Source organism: Hypanus sabinus, chromosome 19 (genome assembly GCF_030144855.1).
Source record: "Hypanus sabinus isolate sHypSab1 chromosome 19, sHypSab1.hap1, whole genome shotgun sequence".
Classification (NCBI taxonomy): Eukaryota; Metazoa; Chordata; class Chondrichthyes; order Myliobatiformes; family Dasyatidae; genus Hypanus; species Hypanus sabinus.
In genome coordinates, this window is record NC_082724.1 from 73356476 (window position 1) to 73377091 (window position 20616).

The following is a 20616-nucleotide window of genomic DNA, read 5'->3' on the forward strand; positions in this document are numbered from 1 at the left end:
ATTTGATAGCAAAACCTGTTTAAAAACAATTAAATCTTTTTTTCTGACAAACTAGATTTTTTAAAGTATAATGTAGTGACCTTATATTTATTCAGAATTGGACAAAATCAAAGATCAATCTTTCCTCACAAGGAAAGAAAACAAATATTAAAATATAAAAGATTGCTCTAGCTGCCCACTGAAATGTTATGTGCTAAAATTTAAATGAACTTTTCCCTTTAGATAGCCTCTGTAGTTTACTTTAAAAGACTGAACTATGACACTTTCTGACAAGGCCACAGATTGTTAATACAGCTACAATGATAAATAATGAACGTCTTTATCTGATTTACAGCTTTCCTAGAAATACTTTGTCTTTGGGAACTGTTAACCAATCTTAAATGGCTTTCTGAAGCTTGAGTGGATTTTGACCAGTTCATATTGTTGACATTAACCTTGTCAGCCACCTTGCTGGGCAGGGCTTGGAGGAGGAAAGCATAGTACAGTGGTGACTAGTTCCCTACTGCATACAGCAGATTGTGCAGATTAAACAGCATTAAAAGTGTTCTAGGAAATCATCAGAGTTTCAGCTTCCCTGGCGTTACAATCTACCTTAGTTACATCTATGGAGGGGACCAGATCGTGGGGCAAGGCATCCACTATATTTTCAATTGTCTGCAGTTCGGTTTGCCCATTCGCGATTAACTGGTCATGGTTGCCATGTCTGAGCCGAGTGTTGAATCATGTCTGATCTGTAGGAGTAAGGGCGGCCATTGCCAGGGGTAACAGATCTTGGGAGTTAGCAGAATAAATAGTTAAAACAGTTCTTAAATAATTGCAGAACCCTAAGTGGTTGACCTTTTTGTCAGGGGCAGCATTCAGTATACCACAGAGTTCAGAAGGAGTCCAGAGCTTATGGTTTTGTATAGTAGTTGTTTGTCCCACCACTCCAGCTTGTGGATTGGGAATGGTCCTCATGGGCAATTGATATTGAGCCTGTACCGGTCCCGGTAAAACCAATGGCCCTTGTTCAGGTGTCTAGTCTGGGAAAGGTCCAATCTGATTGTGCGTGCAGGTAGAAATGGCTATTGGGCTTCCCAACCGTTCTGGAGGAACTACGTTGGTCAGTGGCGATGCAATAACTGTTGAGTTGGTGACTGAGACACCAGGGCGTGACAAAACAGGCGCCAATGCAGCAGTGGATAGTACGGCAGGATTATTAGGTCACTTTACAATAGGTCCCAATCATCATCATCAGTATTGTTTGGGGAATCGTCTGGATAGAGGCGGGGTACCCCAGAATTATTTTTATTTTCAGTTTCCTTTTTCCGTTATTCGTTCTTCCATAGTCAGTATATTTTGATTCAGATACAATTCTTTCCCCATCTCCTTTGTCTGTTTCTGTCCCTTATCCCATTCTTCACAAATCGCTGCCAAATCCTATGATTGCCTCTTTTTTCACGTACATTTATCCCTCTTCGCTTAGCGATATCGGTCCAACAACTTAATTTCTTTCTTTCATCTATCTCTGACTGTTGGTGCCATAGACCAGTCAGACCACCATACTCTTTCCCTGTTCTGCCTGCCATATTAAATTGACATCAAATTGTCTTTTCTCAAATGTTTAGACAAGAAGACTTGAACTTCTCATTCATCTAAGTGCACACCCATCATATTCCGGGGGACTCAAACCACCCGTCTTGACTTATTAGAAGACTTGAACTTCTCAGTTATTCCGAGGGGTCTCAAACCACCCATCTCTTCTTCCCGGGGACTCGAACCACCTGTCTCCTTTTTATTCCCTATGGGTCCTGCCAGAGGATTTTCCCCACCAAAATGAGGGAATAAACAGAGTTATCAGAGAGCTGAAATGAACCAAGGTTAAAACTTACCTAATGGGCCCATTTATCTCTGACTCACCCCAATGATCCGTCCATCCACTTCTTCAGTTTTGGTGAGGAGTCTAGTACATATTGGGATCCTGCTTGCTGCTGCAGCAAGATGTCGATCTACCCCTCTACCAGAGGGCTTTAGGTTCAGATCCATGGAATAATTGACAAACGCAGTTTACTTAAAATTACATACTGTTTATAGCAAGCTTGCATCTCAGTTGATTCCACAGAGCCCCTGCTCATGGAGTCTGGGAAAATCTGCAATCAAGTGAGCCCCAAGCACTGTCTGGGTCTGCTTGTTAAACATTCGTTGTCACATAGTACAGATTGTTGCCAGGCAATTGATAAAGTGGTTACACAAAACAGCTTTCTTGTGCACAAGCACTCCTTTGTTCATTAGTTATCTTCCAACATTATTTTCACAAGTCAGTTGAAACAAATTAGTCAAGTTTTTAGCCATTTTAATTCTGTATACAATTCCTCAAATGCAATTAATTAAGTTTAAAAATAGCTTAATCAAACAACATATTTACAATATTACTCAAAAATATCACTGAAATGTTAAATATATTACAATAGGCCAGTTAACCTGACTTGGGTTGTAAAGATGTTGGAGTCTATTATTAAGGGTGAAGTATTGGGGTACTTGAAGGCACATGACAAAATAGGCGAAATTAAAGCATGGTTTCCTTAAGGTAAAATCTTGCCTGACAAATTTGTTGGAATTCTTTGAAGAAACAACAGACAGAGAATCAGTGGATGTTGGTTATTTGGATTTTCAGAATGCCTTTGATAAGGTGCCCATAGAAGGCCCATGGTATTATAAGAAAGATACTAGCATGGATAGAAGGTTGGCTGACTGGCAGGAGGCAAAGAATGAAAATAAAAGGGGCCTTTCTCTGGTTGGCTCCTTGTGCAGGGTTCCCTAAAGGTTAACTTGCAGATTGAGTTAGTGGTAGGCATTCATTTTGAGACGACTAAAATACAAAAGCAAAGATGTAATTCTGAGGTTTTGTAAGGCACTAGTCAAACTGTACTTTGTTTATTGTGAGCAGTTTTGGGCCCTTATCTCAGAAAAGATGTGCTGTTATTGCTGAAGGTCCAGAGGAGGTTCACAAGAATGATCCCAGGAATGAAAGGCTTAACGTATGAGTAGTGTTTGATGGCTCTGGGCCTTCACTTACTGGAGTTTAGAAGAATGGGGGGTTGGGTATCTCATCGAAACCTATCAGTTGTTGAAAGGCCTAGATAGATAGGATGTTTCCTATGGTATGGGAGTCTAGGACCAGAAGGCACAACCTCAGAGCATCCACTTAGAACAGGGAAGAAGAAAATTTTCGTTAGCCAGAGGGTGGTGAATCGGTGGAATTCATTGCCACAGATGGCTGTGCAGGCTGAGCCATTTGGTATACTTAAGGCAATAGTTGATAGGTTCTTGATTAATCAAGGCATCAAAGGTTATAGGGAGAAGGCAGGAGAATGAGGTTGAGAAGAATCATAAATCAGCCATGATGGAATGGTGGAACAGACTTAATGGGCTGAATGGCCTCATTCTGCCCTTGTGTCTTATGGTTTTCGGAGTTGTAAGCGAGCTGAATTGAGCATAAAAGCGAGAGGATTCTATATGCTCACATTCACAACATGCTGATCCTCTATTTCAACATCTTGCAGGCAGGAGGAGCAGCCAGATCTGTTCCAGTGGCTTTGTATGGATACCATCAAAGTATGCTGTTCTGCTGGGACCTTTGGATCTGAATGTCTACGTGAGTATATTTGGCTAACAAATAGCAAGAAATTGATACTGGTACCTCTGCCATTATGCGCACCAACTTTTTTTTAGTGCTATTTAGTATAGGCCTTTTGGGGGGCCTACTTATGGAAAGCAGAATTAAGTTGTACTACCAGAGTTCAATCTATGGTGATCCTTTGTATTGGTTACTTGTTTTTTCTAAATGCAGTATAATGGTGTTTTCTGTTTATTAACGAGACAACCAATCGACATATGCCTTAATATTGATGTACACTGAGTTCATATACAGGTTTCCCCTGCAATCCGAAGGTAGAGCGTTCATATGAAACCATTTGTAAACTGAAATGTTGTAAGACTAAGGAGCAATTACCATTAATTTATATGGGAAAAATTTTTGCGCGTACCCGGACCCAAAAAATAACCTGCCAAATAACACATAAATCCTAAAATAACACTAACATATAGTAAAAGCAGAATGATATGATAATTACCCTATATAAAGTAGAAATATTGTATGTACGGTGTAGTTTCACTTATAAAAATCAGGAAGACAGCAAGCCAAAATCGATTTGGAGAGAAAAAAGTGCGTACATGCATATGCACGTACACACATGTGCAAACAACTGCTCACACAAGGCTTCACGGTCATTGTAGTCTTTCTCGGGGTAAACACGTATAAAGCAGGCGTCTTTTTTTCGTAAAAGCTAAAATCCTCTTTGGTTAGCGAAAACAGGTCCTAATGCAGGTCTTTCATAACAGCAAGCTATCGTAAAGCAAACGTTCGAAAAACGGGGGGACAGCTGTATGTATAGAATCAGCTATTTAGACTTACTGATTTCACTTTCTAATTTTAGAATTTTGAGAGAATTATTTGTTATAATCTTATTACTAGGGCTGCATTTTTACTTTACCTCTGTACTTTGCCATGAAACAATGTCTGACTTTGCCTATTCTATTGCAACAACTTGTTTGTGGTAACTAAAGTGAAAATTAGAATAAGCAACCCTGGACTTCTCGGCTCCCACTCTGCGGATTAGAGGAGTTAACAAGATTGTCCATGTAGGTGATGGCGATTTTAAGTTATAAATAACTAAATTCGCTATAGTTAGTTTCAAATGTTCAGTCATTGAGTTAGTCAGGGCTAGATTTTGTCATTAAGTGATTGGAGATGGAGAGGATTGAGCAGGAGTGTTGGTCATAATCTCACTTAAGTGACAGAAAGCTTGAGAGACTATATATTTAATCCAGTTTACATTTCTTGATTTCATTAGCTCTAGCCCCACTTAGGATAGAAAAGGAAATCAAGAAAGCCAGGAGTATGTTGGGCCCTCTGTGTTACACTTGTGGCAGTTTTGCAGCTGATAACACTCCTAAATAAGGAATTCCAGTTCCTCAGCGAGTCTGATGGGTTTATGTATTGTTGAAAAGTAGATCAAAGGACAGCAACCCAACCACTTCTCCTTATTGCCCACCATCCAAAATAATGTCATAGCAGATCTATAACGCTTTACCAAATTGAAGAATTCTTTGCCAAATGATAATCACATAGTCATTAGTATCAAAGCACCAGAGACCCGAACAGTGTTTCAAAGAAAACTATTTCTATGCATATAGAAAATGTAGAACTTCTCTCCAAATCTAAAACTTTGGCATTTTGCTCTTCCTGTAAACCACACATTTTGTTTAACCAGGCACATCTTATTCCAAAGCATAAGTCAGATGCTCTCTACAGGACAGGACAGAAGTATGAGTGCTATACCGAAGTGAATAATATTAAGGTAGTTCTTGATCTCCAGTAACTAGCTCTCAAGATGGTAAATGTGAAATTTAGGTTATTACATTGTACAGTTCAGAAGCAAGCCATTATGTCCAGTGTCTGTGCTAGCTCTTGAAAAGGTAAATGTTTATTTTCATTTCCACAGCAATTTCTTTTGTCTGATCTTGCATACTTGTTACTCCAACCACACAAGCAATGATTTCTGCACTCTGAATTTGCTTTACTTGTTACTGGATGTTGTCTCTTTAGTTACCTAGGCTGTTAATATCAGGTTAAGCCACATAGGATTTAAATTCCCCAAAGAAAACAACTTCTCTCTCCTGCTTTTAAATGTGTTAAAAGCTTATTCAGTCACCTGTCTAATATTTTTCCAACTTACATAATTTAGTATCACATTTTACCACGTAATGCTCCTCTTATTCCACAATGTCAAGGGTATTGTATAAATGCAAGTTGTTACTTAGTAGGTAGCCATTCTTTTGAGAAGATAATTATTTCATATTTTGTAGCATGTGCAGGTGGATCAACAAAGCCCTGCAGTGGATATGGTCAATGTGATGGTGATGGAACACGGACTGGGACTGGTCTGTGTAATTGTAATCAAGGCTATGCAGGTTCTATATGTATGGAGTGTGCTGATGGATACTTTGAAGAGTTAAGGAATGATAGCCACTTGGTATGTAAAGGTAAGAGATGCATGCCCATTACTCTGGTAACTTCAACACAAAAATAATCTTTGTAAACTATGATCACTGGTGACAGTAGAGGGATTAATTAGGTTTGTTTTAAGTGTTCTGTTCCTCCTATTTTTTTTCCTCTGTGAGTGATTCCTTCTGGAATTTGGTTTCAAAAGCACCAGCGGGCATTGAAGATCCTTTTTGAGATCAGATCTTCTACAATATGCTATAAGTAAAAAAGAATGCATGCATATCCTTCCCTACTGATTCTTTTTTCCCCACAGAACAGATACTTTTTTTTTCCATTCATCTGTTGTTCTGCCTTCCTTTTTAACCTGGATCACGCTGAAGTAGGGAAGGTTTGGGCTAGATGCTCTGTTTTAAGTTCCCATTTCTGAGATGTAGAATCTTGGATTTATTACAGGACTAAAGGTGGTCATTTGACACATTGTTTGAACATGTTCTTGTTAAACTAGCTAGTAAGTACCATTTCTCCCCCCCCCCCCCCCCACCGTTCCCCATATTTTTATATACTTCAAATATGTATCCAGTTCACTATTGACAGTCATGATTGAATTTTTGATTTTATTTTATTTTAAATTTTAAGACTTTTGTATCTTTTGTCAAATGTCAAAAACAGCTATGCTCTAAAGAGCATAATTGTAGATTTTCTAGTCTGTTCTAAATGTAAATCCCTTATTGCTGGAACCACTTTTATCTGCTCTGCACCCTCAAGCCTTGAGCCTTTACATTTTGATAATTACAGTCTGCATTGACCAGCATTGGAAATATGAAAATTGCCTAATTTTAGAGACTCATTTGTGACAACAACAAACCACTCAGGTTGTAGACAAATTGGTTATAAGATGAATGCATTACAAGTTTCCTCCGCTATCCAAAGGTAGAACGTTCCTATGAAACGGTTCATAAGCCGGAATGTTGTAAAGTGAATAAGCAATTACCATTTATTAATATGGGAAAAATTTGTGACCATTCCCAGACCCAAAAAATAACCTACAAAATCATGCTATATAACACAAAACCTAAAATAATAGTAACACATAGTAAAAGCAGGAATGATATGATAAATACACAACCTATATAAAGTAGAAATACTTTTCTGCAATTATTGCAGCACTGTCTAGCGTAGCGTATAATCACTACTTAGAGGAAGCAGTCTCACCGGAAGTACTCTCTCCAGTAACCTTTAAGCTATGAAGCTGCCAAATCATACCAAATAACACATAAAAATACACAGCCTATATAAAGTAGAAATAATGTTCATCTAACAATATCAGAAGATTACTTAATGTGATTCAGGCATGTCAGCAACAGGCAGTGGACAGCTTGTTTTTTCCTCAGATGCAGAAAAGGCCTTTGATCGTGTCAAATGGTCGTATCTTCCCCCCCCCCACTTTAGAACGATTTGGTTTGGGCAATAATTTTATTAAGTGGATGAAGGTTCTTTACAATGACTCTTCAGCTGCAATTCTCTCTAATGTTATTAGGTCGGATAATTTTAGTATTCTGAGGGGTAGCCAGCAGGGCTGCCCTTTATCATCACTACTTTTCACAGTGGTGATCGAGCCATTGGCTGAGGCTATTTGGTGAGACCCCAAAATATCTGCTCCAGGCATAGGACTAAAGTCACATAAAATTACACTGTATGCGGATGTTCTAATTTTCTTATCAAACCCTGCTATATCAGTGCACCACCTTATACAATGCATCAATTCAATTTAGCGCCTTTTCAGGTTATAAAATCAACTTTACTAAATCAGAGGCTATGCCTCTGGGGAACCTGCAGCAGGTACCTGACACTCAGGGTGTTTTCCCCTTTAAATGGTCACAGACAGGTTTTGTTTACTTAAGCATATTTATCACACCTACATTTGATCAATTGTTGAAAGCTAACTTTACACAGTTATTTGACAAAATCAAACAGGATCTTGAAAGATGGAGAACTCTTCCCATTTCTCGGCTTGGCCGAATATCTTTGATCAAAATGAACGTTCTTCCTCATCTGCCCTACCCAATATGAATAATTCCAGTCATTTTTACCCAACAAATACGTGAAAAAAATAAATGGCTGGTTTGTTCCTTTCACCTGGAACAAAAAAAAAGACCCTGTATTAAAATGTCTAAGTTACAGTTTCCCAGTAGTCTAGGGGGCCTGGATTTTCCAGACATCAAAAAATATCAATTATGTTCCTTTCTATCTTGTGTGATTGACTGGGTTTGCAGGGACCCCTCCTCAATTTGGCTAGACATTGAAGCGTCACAAGCAAAATGCCCTCTTATTAATTTGCTTTTCCTCAATAAGATGAAACTATTTAAGGAATATTGTTGCAATCCAATAACAATTAATACAGTCAAGGCTTGGAGGGTGTGCGACAAATTGAGGGCAACGCAGCAAAAATATCACCCTTGACTCCAATAACCGGCAGTCCAGGTTTTCAGCCTGGCATAATGGATTCTGGATTTAAACTATGGATTTCTAAGCATATTTTCCATCTAGGAGATTTGTTTGATGAAGGAATGATGATGTCTTTTAGTCAAATAGTACAGAAATTTAACATACCCAACAAGGATCTTTTTCATTTCTTTCAGATAAGAGATTATATACAGAAAAAAACATTATTGTTAACTGATTTCTATAGATCTGACATAGAAAAGAGGGTGTTTTGTTCTAAGGGTAAAGTCTCCATTAGTACTTTTTACAGCATCCTGAGGGAATGTTCTTGTGGAGAGGCTGAGCAGCTGGGAAGGGTCTGGGAGGAAGAGCTGGGAGTAGAAATTACAGCTGAAACATGGGAAGACATCTGTGATAATGCAAAGAAGATTTCAGTTTGTAATAGAACTGAAGCATTACAACTCAAAATTCTGCATAGAGCCCATCTGACTCCAGATCATCTCTCAAAATTTAAGGCAGTGGTTTCTCCAATGTGTTCTAAATGTAAAGTAAATACTGGAACTTTCACCCACTGGTTTTGGACTTGTCCCAAACTTCAGGCATACTGGAGTGATATTTTGGGTGAAATGGAAAAGATTCTGAAGATGGAGCTTGAACTGGACCCGGTGCCTTTTCTCTTAGGCTTACCCAGCAGTCGTATGCACATCAGAAAAAACTTTTTAACATCCTAACTTTTTGTGTGAGGAAGAACACTTTACTTTGTTGGATATCCAATAAGGCCCCTGGACTTTATGTTTGGCTTAAATTAATCATGGAATACCTTCCTTTGGACTTTTTGACATGCATGGTACACTCAAAAGCAAATAGTTTTCATAAAACATGACAACCTTTTCTGCAGTATGTAGATGTCAACCTGTCTGCTATACTAATAAAGGCTTTTGTATAGGATGTTGTGGTGATGTCTATATTTTGATGGAAGTGTTCTGATGTTCTGATAGCTGATATTAGTGAGGGGAAGAAATGTAAATGAATCTGGAAATTGAATGTTTTGTTATGCTGAGCAAAAAAAATTAAAAAATAAAGTAGAAATAATCTATGTATGGTGTAGTTTCACTCACCGGAATTGGGAAGACAGCAAGCACACTGATGATGGTGTGTTAGGCTGAGTCGTCGGAGGTTGGCGTGCTCGGCAACTTTTTCCAATAAATTGCAGTTTTGTCACAGTTAAACACTTGCTTATACAAATAACCACCTTCTGTAATTATTTTCTTCAGTTCTGCTGGGAACTTTTCGGCAGCTTCAGTATCAGCTGAAGGACTCTCTCCAGTAAACTTTAAGCTATGAAGCTGACCACGCCTCAGAAACCGATCAAACCACCCATGACTACCTTTAAATTCCACTTTCACAACACTTTCATCACCATCGTCCAGTGCTTTCTGTTTCAGCTTATTAAAAAGACTGACTAATTTCTCCTTAAGTATAAGATAATTTAACAGAACACCACTCTTTGTACACCCATCAATCCACTTAAGCAATAGTCTTTCCATTTTATCTATTATTGGATGCCGACTAAGAGAGAACACTTTGCTATGAGCAGAACCAACAGTAACATCATCAGCTTTCAAGATTCTTTCTCTCTGCGTATAAATACTGTAGTGTGAATGGTGGACGCAGGCCAGTTCAACGTGTGGACGTTGTCCTTACTTTGTTCACCACAATCGAAACGCTTAATTATGTCTAGTTTTACGCTAAGAGTAACACCCTTACGAGCTCTTAGGTTTTTCCGATACCTTAGAACTCCCCTTGCTGACGGATGCACAAAATAAATCGACATAAAGCACAGATGCTCACAGGCACGCGTTTAAGCTATGGCGGGTAGAATGCAGTTCCGGGGGAGGAGCTTGGCTGCTCGGGGAGCGCGCTGCCTTTTTCATAACAGTAAAAACACGTCTGTTAGAGAAAACAAGTAACTAATGTAGGTCTTTCATAACAGCAAGGTGTCACAAAGCAAATGTTTGAAAAATGGAGGCCATCTGTAATTTGGTTGCATCCAATCCAAAATAGCAGTACTTAACAAAGGTGACAAATCATGATTTTAGTGATTATGGTTTGACATGGTTCTCTTCCTCCTGCCCTGTCTTGTTAGCCTTGTTTTTTTTTAATGGTTGTTCTCTCTCTCCTAATTTGATAGTTGAAACACTTTTTCCCTTTGATCTCACTGGTCACCTACTAGTTTCCAGAGCTCATTGAGCCTTGTTCCTTTGCTGATACCATCTTTTGTTAGTCAAGCCATTCTTTGCCATCCTTTTTTACTTTCTCAAAGATGGAACTATTCCTTGAATTGTACCCTTGTACTAATGCAAATTTCAAAGCTCAAAGTAAGTTTGTCATAAATGTTGCTTGCTTTAACAATTTGGCCCATTGGCTATTTCAAACCCTCTCTTATTTTTCCTCCCTCTATTTGGTGGACTTTTATGAAATGCCATGTGACTATTATACACAATTTACATTTCTCACTGTTGTACAAACCTGTGAGTTTTAAGACAGTAAAATAATCCCATTTATGTAATCTGGAAATTTAGTTAAAGTGCATCATATCTAATTATTTGTAGCCCGTGACACCTGAAGCAGCACAGATGAAACTAGCACAATTTTATAAGTGGCATCGTCTAGATATCAGAGCATATTTCACTCTCAGTATGCGTTGTGCTCTATTCAGCAGTTTTTTGTGTTAATTTAATGCTCACCATTTGTGTCTTAACGAGGCCTGGTTAAAGGCTAACCAATAATGTGTTCTGTTGCTTGCTGTATTCCAGAATGCTACAAATCCTGCAAGAAGTGCACAGGTCCTGAGGACTATAAATGTCAAGAATGCAGAGTTGGTTGGTTCTTTCATGAAGACAAATGCTTAGGTAATCACTTATCCTTGGGATTCTCGTGCTTGAAGGCTAAATGTAGCATCCTGATGAATTTGAATTGACAGCATAAAAAGTGGGGTGGGGCTAGTAACTATTCCAAAACATTTAATTTGTTAGTTAAATTGCTGAAAAAGAAGTTACCTTGCTCCTTCTGTTCTGCTTTGCCCTTTGACAACAATGAATCCAGTGGCAGAGCACAAATATCCCTGAACTGACAATCGGGTAAGTAGTTTATCTTCAATTCAGTTTATTTTCCATGAGGAACTTCGTAAACTTAAGATACACAACACCACACTTCATACAGTTAAGCACAATGTAAAATAGTGGAAGTTGTAATTTTAAGTTTTTGTCCAGAGCTCTGCATTTCCACACTGCTAATAGAAGATCAGTATTTACAGGCTAGTGCTGTTCCCTGCTCCTCTCCCAAAAATACAGCCTTTGTTCATTTAAAAACATCTAGTTCCATTTTGAGCACTTCAATTGAATGCTTGAGCACTTTGAAAGTCTCCTGTTAGGTTTTGTTCTTTTGCTAATTGTTTTCATTCTTTGCCCCCTCTGCGAAAGGGAATATCTTCTCTATATCCTCCTTGATTTAAAGAAAAACCCCTGTTAGGCTGCCATGCAACCTCTTGTTTTTCAAGCAGAACAACTCCAACTTATCTAGTACAGTTTATATACACACTGCAATTAAATTCTCTCATCCCAGAAATAATTTCTGCCTTGTGCATTCCTTTAAGCACTTGAGATCTTCCCTAAATTGTAGTACCCAGAACTGGGCAGAGTTCTGCAATTGTGGCTGAAATCAGTGTCCTATAAATTTTCATCATTACTACCTTGTTCCTGTAAGTATTTATTAATAAGATCCAGGATATCACACTCTTTTGACCACTTTCTTAATTTAACCTGCCATTTTCAGTAAATCATTTGGATTGTCAGTCCCAGATCTGTCCTTCCTACCCAAAAACTTCTCTGTGCTTCTCTGTGTGGAGAAGGGTGGAATTGCAGATCAAAGAATTGGTGACACTCTTAAAATGATTGTCAAACTCAGAGTTTTCACAGAAGGGAAATTCCTGTTTGACATATCTGTTTGCAGGTGTAACAATGAAAATGGATTAGAACAAACCAGTTGATTGATGTGCATCTAAAATTTGAGAATGTCTAAGGTGCAATGCAATTTGTTGTCTATGTCAAATTGGTTTCATGTCCTTGTTTGTAGTTTTTCATTGATTCAGTTGTGTTTTTTTTGTGTTTGCTGTGAGTGCCTGCAAGAAATTAAACCATGGTGAATCTGTGGAGTTCATTTCAGCTGAAGGCTGTGGAGATTAAGTCATTGAGTATACTTAAAGCGACAGTTGATAGGTTCTTGATGGTCATGGCATCAAAAGTTACGGGGAGAATGCAGAAGAATGGAGTTGAGAGGGATAATAAATCAGCAGTGATGGAATGGGGAAGACTCGATAGGCCATAAGGCCTAATTCTGCTCCTGTATGTTACGGTCTTTTAGAATTGTGGTCTCCAATTGATAATCCTCTTCTAATTCTCCCAACCGAATGTAACAATAAATTTCATCTGCCACCCATCCTTGTGTCTACTCATCGCAAGTCTTTGAAGGCTGTTATCAACAAGTATCAGACAAGATGTTCTGTTTGGATTCCTGCAGTTGCAACTTGTGTCTCTTAGCCACTTGGGGAAAAATGCTGCTGCATCTTTGAAGGGAAGTATAGTTAAGCATTTGAAGAATTGATTTGGGGTTGTGGGACAGAACAGAATTTGTATTAAGTAATCTTATTTCTCAAAAAAAGCACTAGCATAATGAGTTAGTTCACTACCTCCTATCCTATAAATATCTGGTTCTGTTTGAATTCCTGACTGTTTACAGCACATTATACAGTACCTTGTAAAAGTATTCAGCCCCAACCCTTTGTTCATATAAATGAGTATTACAAGCAGGACTTTGATCCATTTAACACAGAATTTTTATTTGTGAATCACATGCTTTTTTTTCTACAGTAGAGCTCAAAGAGGGAAAATTGTAAAGCATGAAAAAATAAAAATTCAAAAATTGAAATATCAACAGTTCAAAAGTATTCATCCCCCTTTGCTCAGTACTTAGTTGAACCACCTCTTGCATTTTTTATAGCCAATAACCTTTTTGGATAAGCCTCTATTATCTTTGCACAATGTGATGGAGCAAGATTTGTCCATTCCTCCTTGCAAAATTGTTCAAACTGTGCCAGGTTAGATAGCGAGTGACGGTGAACAGCAATCTTGCGGTCTTGCCAGAGGTATTTGATTGGGTTAAGGTCGGGACCCTGGGCCACTCAAGGACATCAATTTTCTATAGTTGAAGCCTGAATGCTCTGGCAGTATGCATTGGCTTGTTGTCATGCTGAAAGTCAAACATCCTTTCCAGTTTAAGGCTTCTGGCAGATGCTAGCAAGCTTTTATCCCGGATCTCTCTGTATTAAGCAGGATTCATCTTCCCATCAATCCTGACCAGATTTCCAGTGCCTGCTGTTGAAAAGCATCCTCATAGTATGATGCCATCTGCACCATACTTTCTAGTGCGGATGGTGTTATTTGGGTGATGTGCAGTATTTATGCCACACATATCACTTGGTGTTGAAGTCAAAATGTTCCACTTTTGTGTTACCCGACCACAAAATCTTCTTCCATATCTTTACAGTATCTTTTAGGTAATGCTTTTTTTTCCATCAAGCCAGGGTTTCCTCCTTGCCATTCATCCATAAATACCCTTTTTGTGCAAGGTCTTTGAGATCGTGGAGCCGTGAACTTTATCTCCAGTTGCAGCCTCTGACTCCTGCAGTGTATTCAGAGCGACTGTTGGCGTCACAGTTACCAGAGAAGATTGGCAATTGTAAGAGAGGCTATTATGTTTAGAGGGGTGGCCTCACCTAGACAAGATGAAATTTTTTTCCACTTTTGCAATGAACTGCATTAAGCTTCAAGGTATGTTCAGTGCCTTTGAGATGGTCTGTATATCCTTCCCCAGATTTGTGCTTCTCTGTTATCATTTCCCTGACTTGTCTGGAATGCTCTTTAGATTCATTTTGATTTGGTCCATTTATAGTCTGCCATACTATTTGACCTTACAGTGAGGGGAGTATTTACTCAGGTGATCCTCCAATTTTCTACATCCAGGTGAGTTAGTAAGGTAATGTGCGGTATTGCATCCGAGGAAAGTTAGTATAGTAATTACAGAGGGGATGAATATTTCTTCAGCCTCAAGATTTTTTAAAAAACTTTTAGAAAATTTTTGACAGGTTTTGTAATTTTTCTTTTGATTTGACATGATGCACAATGTTTTGTTGATTAGCTCAAAAATCCTATGTCAATATATTTTAAATTTAGAAAACAAGACAATAAAATGTTAAAATAGTTGTGGGGTCTGAATACTTTTTCAAGGCACAGTAAGTGATTATTACTAATAGGCTATATTTGTGCATGGTAAACATTATGGTGCAAACCTAAGCTAGGAAATTGAAGATTCTCAGAAATGTGCCCAGAAATCCACATGAGGTGTCTAAACCCAATTTGTAAAACATTTTTTAATTCCTTTAATTTCAAAAGAAGCCTAATACGTTGCTCTTTCTTGACATTCAGATGTTGATGAGTGTGACACAGAGCTACGGAGCTGCAAGGCTGGTCAGTATTGTGTGAACACAGAAGGCTCCTATGACTGCAGAGGTCAGTGTTCTTCTTGGCTCTGTGATACCTATTAAATAATTTTACCAACTGCTGTTTGATTTTGCTGTGTAATCTTACTGCTGCTACAGATAATTCTCACATGATTGACCTAAACATTTTAGTGATCTCAGACAAGAATATGTGACCCTCATGTGGTGCCCGGTAGCACAGTGAACAGCATGGTGTATTACAACTTGGGGTGTTGGAGTTCGGAGTTCAATTCCAATGTCATCTGCATGGAGTCTATACACCCTCCCTGTGTAATACATGGGTTTTCTTCTTGGACCAAAGATGTACTGTTTAGTAGGTTAATTGGTCATTGTAAATTGTCCTGTGATTACGCTAGGGTTAAGTCAAGTGTTGCTGAGGGGTGTGGCTTGAAGGGCTGGAAGGACCTATCCTGTCTGTAACTCTAAATAAAATAATCAAAATGTCAGTTTTGCCATATAATTTTATTAAATCCATTAGGTCATCCTTTTCTGCTCCTAATCTTCCGTTCATCAGTGCTGGATCAACTTCCAGAGTCTGAGAGAATTGCAATGAAAACTAAATAAATATCTGATGTATTCAGTTATTAACTTAGCACTTCTTGAATAATGCAGTGTAATGTTCTCTTTTTTTTAAATGGTACCCTTGTTCTAATTCCAGGTTGTGACAAAGCCTGTTTGACCTGCATGGGAGCTGGACCCAGTAGGTGTAAGAAGTGTAATAAAGGCTATCGGATGGAGGGAGCCAAGTGTCTGGGTAAGTACAGCATTCTAGTATTTGTGCAGGTCTATTAGGAAGCATGAAGAGGTTCAGAAGGTCCAGTAAGTTAGAGAAGTCTATCAGAGGAGCCAGCAGCAATCTGATCCAGCATCAGATTCGGGAATTCTTTGCTAGTCCAATGTTCTACCTCGGAGGGAAAAAGTTTAAAGGGAAAAAATGAAGCAAGCTTTTCATGCACACTAAAATGAACTGCTAGCAAAAGTGGTAGATGGGTATCATTACATCTTTAAAGGACATTTGGATGGGTTCATGTATAGGAATGGTTTAGAGGATTATGGGCCAAACCTGGGCAAATATGACTAGCATGAATAGATTCCTTGGTTGGCATGAACCATTTGGTTTTTGGGGCCTATTTCCCCATTTTTAACTCTGACTCAATGCCTTCATCATATAGCTTCCAATAGATCACTTAGAAGTACAGGAGATGAGGGCCAAATGCTAATAACTCTGCAGACAACTGCTACGGATGGCTTTATCCTGTATGATAGAAATCATTTGTTAAGTTTAAGATGCAAGTAAGCATTACTTTTTTAATAGCTGTATCATAGATGAAAATGAAATTTGAAGGAATCCCGAGTTATTACTTCTGGCCCCTTTTCATGCTTGAACAAGACTTTTCAATGCATAGTATCGTTTTCTCATTTCTGTGTATATATAAAAGAAAGTTGGGCAACTTGCTCAGCTTAGTTAAAGGTGTTGCAACTCTTGTCGCTGAGTAGCAGCACAGAATTTAAAATAGCTCTGTGAAGTTGGTAGCATTGGTTGTTCCTGTTTGATAAACTAAGTACAGGTTGTGTAATAGTTGGTTACCTCAACCACAGTTAATGAAAGGAGCAGACCAAAAATGATCATTATCCCAGTAGCTGCAGCAGTTTAAAATGTGAGGGTAACAACATAAAGGAAGTTGTACAGTACTGAAATTTGATTTTAGGGTTTCCAGTGATGTCATCGTCGAGAATGGCAGCTTAAGTCACTAGCTCCTCTGGAAAAACGTGTATTAAGCCCCGTTAACCCATCAACTAATATATTTTTCAAAAAATATTTGAACTGAAAAGAGGGGCAAGAATGGGGAAAAGGAATGGAAATAAAAAAAGCGACACTGTGGAGCCTGTGTCCGAGAGTGCAGCGAGTGGCTCTCCTACCCGACTGTGTGCTAGCGAGGAGGACGCTGGGCCTTGCTCAGGTGAAGCAGCGAATATGTTCGAAATCCTGAAAGAAATAATAGAGGTCCAGAAAGATATAAAGCAGCAGCTCAGTGATATTAAGTCAGAGCTCACCAGCGTTAATCAAAAAATAGCGGTAGCAGAGACTCGAGAAGGTGGAAGATCGCGTTCAAAACGTGGAACGGATACTGAGTAAGACAATAAAAATATTACATCACCAAGAAGGTAAACTGCTTGACCTAGAGGGAAGATCACTTGAAACTGTATTACGCAAGGAGGAAGCCATACACCAACTCAATGCAGAAATGCTGGTGCGTTCTCTGGGCCCGAGCTCATCTCAGATGGACCGAAAGACTTTGGAACCATGTGCTGTGGTCAAATGAGTCCACGTTTCAGCGAGTTTTCGGAAAAAATGGGAGTCGAGTTCTCCGTGCCAAAGATGAGAACGACCATCCTGATTGTTATCAGCATAAGGTGAAAAGCCAGCATCTGTGATGGTATGGAGGTGCATCAGTGCCCATGGTATGAGTGAGTTGCATGTACATGAAGGTACCATTGACTCTGAGGCGTTTATTAGGATTTTAGAGAGACATATGTTGCCATCAAGGCGACGTCTCTTCCTGGGACATCCATGCTTATTTCAGCAGGACAATGCCAGACCACATTCTGCATGGACTACAACAGTTTGGCTTTGTAGACACAGAGTGCGTGTGCTTGACTGGCCTGCTGCCAGTCCAGATCTGTTTCCTATTGAAAATGTATGGCGCATCATGAAGAAGAGAATCAGGCAATGGAGACCATGGACTGGTGAGCAGCTGAAGTCTTATATCAAACAAGACTGGGCAAAATTTCCAATTGCAAATCTACTACAATTAGTATCCTCAGTTCCAAAACAATTAAGAAGTGTTATTAAAAGGAAAGGTGATGTAATACAATGGTAAACATGCCTCTGTCCCAACTTTTGTTGAGTGTGTTGCAGCCATCAAATTCTAAATTTGTGTATATTTACAAAATATAATTAAGTTGGTCCGTAAAGCTATCAAAAATCTTTTCTTTGTACTTTTGTCAGTTAAATAAAGGTTCACATGAATTAACATATCACAGATTTTTGTTTTTATTGCATTTTGGAAAATATCCTAACTTTTCTGGAAATGGGGTTTGTATATATAAGAGGAGTACACAGGGAAATCTTTTGTTCACTGACTTTTATGAATACTGCAATGGGGGCCCTCAACTCACAAGTAGGAGGGGTTATCTCCCACAGCTAGACATTTCCTCTAGCTCAACGCAGGGTCATCTACTAGAGACCTTAGCCTTGGAGTCACACGTTCGTTGCCATTTTTGTTATTATTTCCATTTCTTAGTTCTTATTTGTTCAAGGAGTAGATCGATTAAGTTTTATTCTAATTTCAATGATACATTGACAGATAAATACAGATGGCTAAGGACAAGGTAAAATTCATTTCTTTTAATGTCAATGGGCAATTAAATCCAATCAAACATAAGAGAATTTTATCCAAAATGAAAAAAGAACAAGCCCATGTAGTATATTTACAGGAAACTCATTTAAGTGATAATGAGCATAAAAAACTAAAGAGAATGGGCTTCACTAATCTGTTTTTCTCCTCATATAAATCAGGACATATGAGAGGAGTTGCTATTCTTATCTCAAGTAAGCTAAATTTTGAAAAAGTATTCAAAATTGGTGATAAAGAGGGCAGATATATTCTGGTAAGGGGGAACATAGACAGCAATTCAGTTACTCTATTGAATATATACGCACCCCCAGGAAGTGATATTGGTTTCTTTCAGAAAATTACTGATATTATGGTAACGGAAACAGAAGGTCTCCTGATACGTGGGGGAGACTTACATTTACAATTACAACCGAAGTTAGACTCTTCCAATAGAAAAACCTATGAAACAAAGTCTTTACATAAGAAAGTTAATACACTTTTTGAGGATGTTGGTTTAATTGATATATGGAGGGACCTGTTCCCTCACAGAAGGGATTATACTCATTATTCTGCTCCGCATTCTGTATATACAAGAATAGAGTATTGCATAACATTTGGAAAAGACAAAGACAAAATAAACACCTGTGGAATTGGGACAATAGATGTAAGTGACCATGCACCTATATATCTATCTGTTGATTTTGACCTACAACCAAAGAATACTATTTGGAAACTAAATTCAAGTCTACTCAATGATCCGTATTTTAAGGAACAAATTAAAAAAGAAATTGGTCTGTACTTGGAATTTAATGATAATAGAGAGGTTCCACCTCCCATTTTATGGGATACTCTGAAGGCAGTCTTAAGAGTGAAAATTATAGCGATATCTTCATATAAGAAAAAAATAAGGAATAAAACATTAGAGGAATTACAAAATAGGCTGAAGGAACTAGAGAAAAAACAAATTGAATTTGGCACAGGATACATTAGGAGAAATTAAAAGAATTAGGAATGAAATAAATAATTTGACTACGCGAAATCAGGAAAAACTTAATGTTTCTGAAACAGACATTATGAAAGTGGATTGAAATCTATGAAAATACTGGCGTGGAAACTGAAAAAAAAAGATGGCAGAAAATATAATTCATAGAATTAGGGGATCCAAGAACAAAAATGATTAAAAAAAAATAAGCTAAGTGAAATTCAAGAAGCTTTCGAAGTGTTTTGCAAAACTCTATATTCCAAAGTTCCAGGGGGAAGCATAACCCAAATTGACACCTTCTTGAATTCTCTAGTTAGCCACTTTAAGCGAAGAACAAAATAGAAGGATGACACGTAGACTGGGAAGCTCATTCTGTAAAAGGGCTGGATGGTTTAGAGTTTGTGAAATGTGTGCAGGATAGTTTTTTGCAACAATACATAGAAGTACCGACTAGAGATGGGGCAGTGTTGGATCTCCTGTTAGGGAATGCAATAGGTCAGCTGACAGATGTATGTGTTGGGGAGCACTTCGGGTCCAGTGATCACAATAGCATTAGCTTCAATATAATTATGGAGAAGGACAGGACTGGACCTAGAGTTGAGATTTTTGATTGGAGAAAGGCTAACTTTGAGGGGATGCGAAGGGATTTAGAGAGAGTGGATTGGGTCAAGTTGTTTTATGGGAAGGATGTAATAGAGAAATGGAGGTCATTTAAGGGTGAAATTATGAGGGTACAGAATCTTTATGTTCCTGTTAGGGTGAAAGGAAAGGTTAAAGGTTTGAGAGCACCACGATTTTCAAGGGATATTAGAAATTTGGTTCAGAAAAAGAGGGATGTCTACAATAGATATAGGCAGCATGGAGTAAAGGAATTGCTCGAGGAATATAAAGAATGTAAAAGGAATCTTAAGAAAGAGATTAGAAAAGCTAAAAGAAGATACGAGGTTGGTTTGACACATAAGGTGAAAGTAAATCCGAAAGGTTTCTACAGCTATATTAAAAGCAAGAGGATAGTGAGGGATAAAATTGGCCCCTTAGAGAATCAGAGTGGTCAGCTATGTGTGGAACCGAAGGAGATGGGAGAGATTTTGAATGATTTCTTCTCTTCGATATTCACTAAGGAGAAGGATAT

At 38.4% G+C, this 20616-nt stretch overlaps 1 protein-coding gene across 2 annotated transcripts in view; it reads left to right on the top strand.

Annotated features, from left to right (window-relative positions):
- Positions 1-20616, top strand: part of LOC132378058 (protein disulfide isomerase Creld1) — a 52297-nt gene that overhangs the window by 22705 nt on the left and 8976 nt on the right. For both annotated transcript variants that reach the window (XM_059944723.1, XM_059944722.1), the window contains exons 5-9: positions 3543-3634; positions 5908-6084; positions 11305-11400; positions 15031-15114; positions 15763-15858. In XM_059944723.1, coding sequence (XP_059800706.1) covers positions 3543-3634; positions 5908-6084; positions 11305-11400; positions 15031-15114; positions 15763-15858 — 545 coding nt within the window. The remainder of the gene's footprint in view (positions 1-3542; positions 3635-5907; positions 6085-11304; positions 11401-15030; positions 15115-15762; positions 15859-20616) is intronic.